Below are 611 nucleotides of genomic sequence, written 5' to 3'. Positions count from 1 at the left end.
GGCGGCGGCGGCTGTTGCCTGCTGCTGCTGCTGCTGCAGTAGCAGCAGCAGCCCCTGCGGCGAGTGCTGAGGGGACACGCGCTGTTGCAGCTGCCGCTTCACGTCTCTGTACTTGTGTTGCTCTTGCTGCTGCTGCTGCTGCTGCTGCTCTGCTGCAGCAGCAGCAGCAACACGCAGCTGCCGAACATACTCCCCAAAAGCCTCAGCCACAGACTGCGCCAGCGCATGCACAAGCTTTGCAGTTTTGCTGCTGCTTCTTGTCCTCTCGGTTTGCTGTTTTGCTGCAGCAACAGCAGCAGCAAAGCGCTCTGCTGCGCCGCAGCTGTCGCTGCTGCTGCTGGGGGGATCCGGTGAGCCATCTGCGGGTGCATATCCAGTTGCGGCTGCTGCAGCAGCAGCAGGAGCAGCAGCAGAAGCAGCAAGCGCTGCCTGTAGCTGCTGCTGCTGTGCAGCAGCAGGACGCTCTGTCTGCTGCAGGGCCAGCGACTCGTGCTGCAGCAGCACCCTGAGGAGCCTGAGGACTTGCTGCTGCTGCTCCTGCTGCTGCTGCAGACGCTGCTGCAGCTGCTGCTCGAGCGAAGCAAACCGGCAGCAGATCTGCTGCTGCGCAG

The 611-nt window shown here is 63.3% G+C and overlaps 1 protein-coding gene across 1 annotated transcript in view; it reads right to left on the bottom strand.

The window, feature by feature from the left end:
- Nucleotides 1-611, bottom strand: part of ETH_00041065 (uncharacterized protein) — a gene marked incomplete at both ends in the record, with an annotated part of 3,777 nt that overhangs the window by 2,328 nt on the left and 838 nt on the right. Inside the window, one exon of the mRNA XM_013374848.1 lies at nt 4-611. Within this exon, the coding sequence (XP_013230302.1) occupies nt 4-611 (608 nt within the window). The remainder of the gene's footprint in view (nt 1-3) is intronic.

The sequence above is a fragment of the Eimeria tenella genome, genomic scaffold (genome assembly GCF_000499545.2).
Source record: "Eimeria tenella Houghton genomic scaffold, Eth_scaff2303, whole genome shotgun sequence".
Lineage (NCBI taxonomy): Eukaryota > Apicomplexa > Conoidasida > Eucoccidiorida > Eimeriidae > Eimeria > Eimeria tenella.
This window is presented reverse-complemented; position numbering and strand designations above follow the sequence as displayed.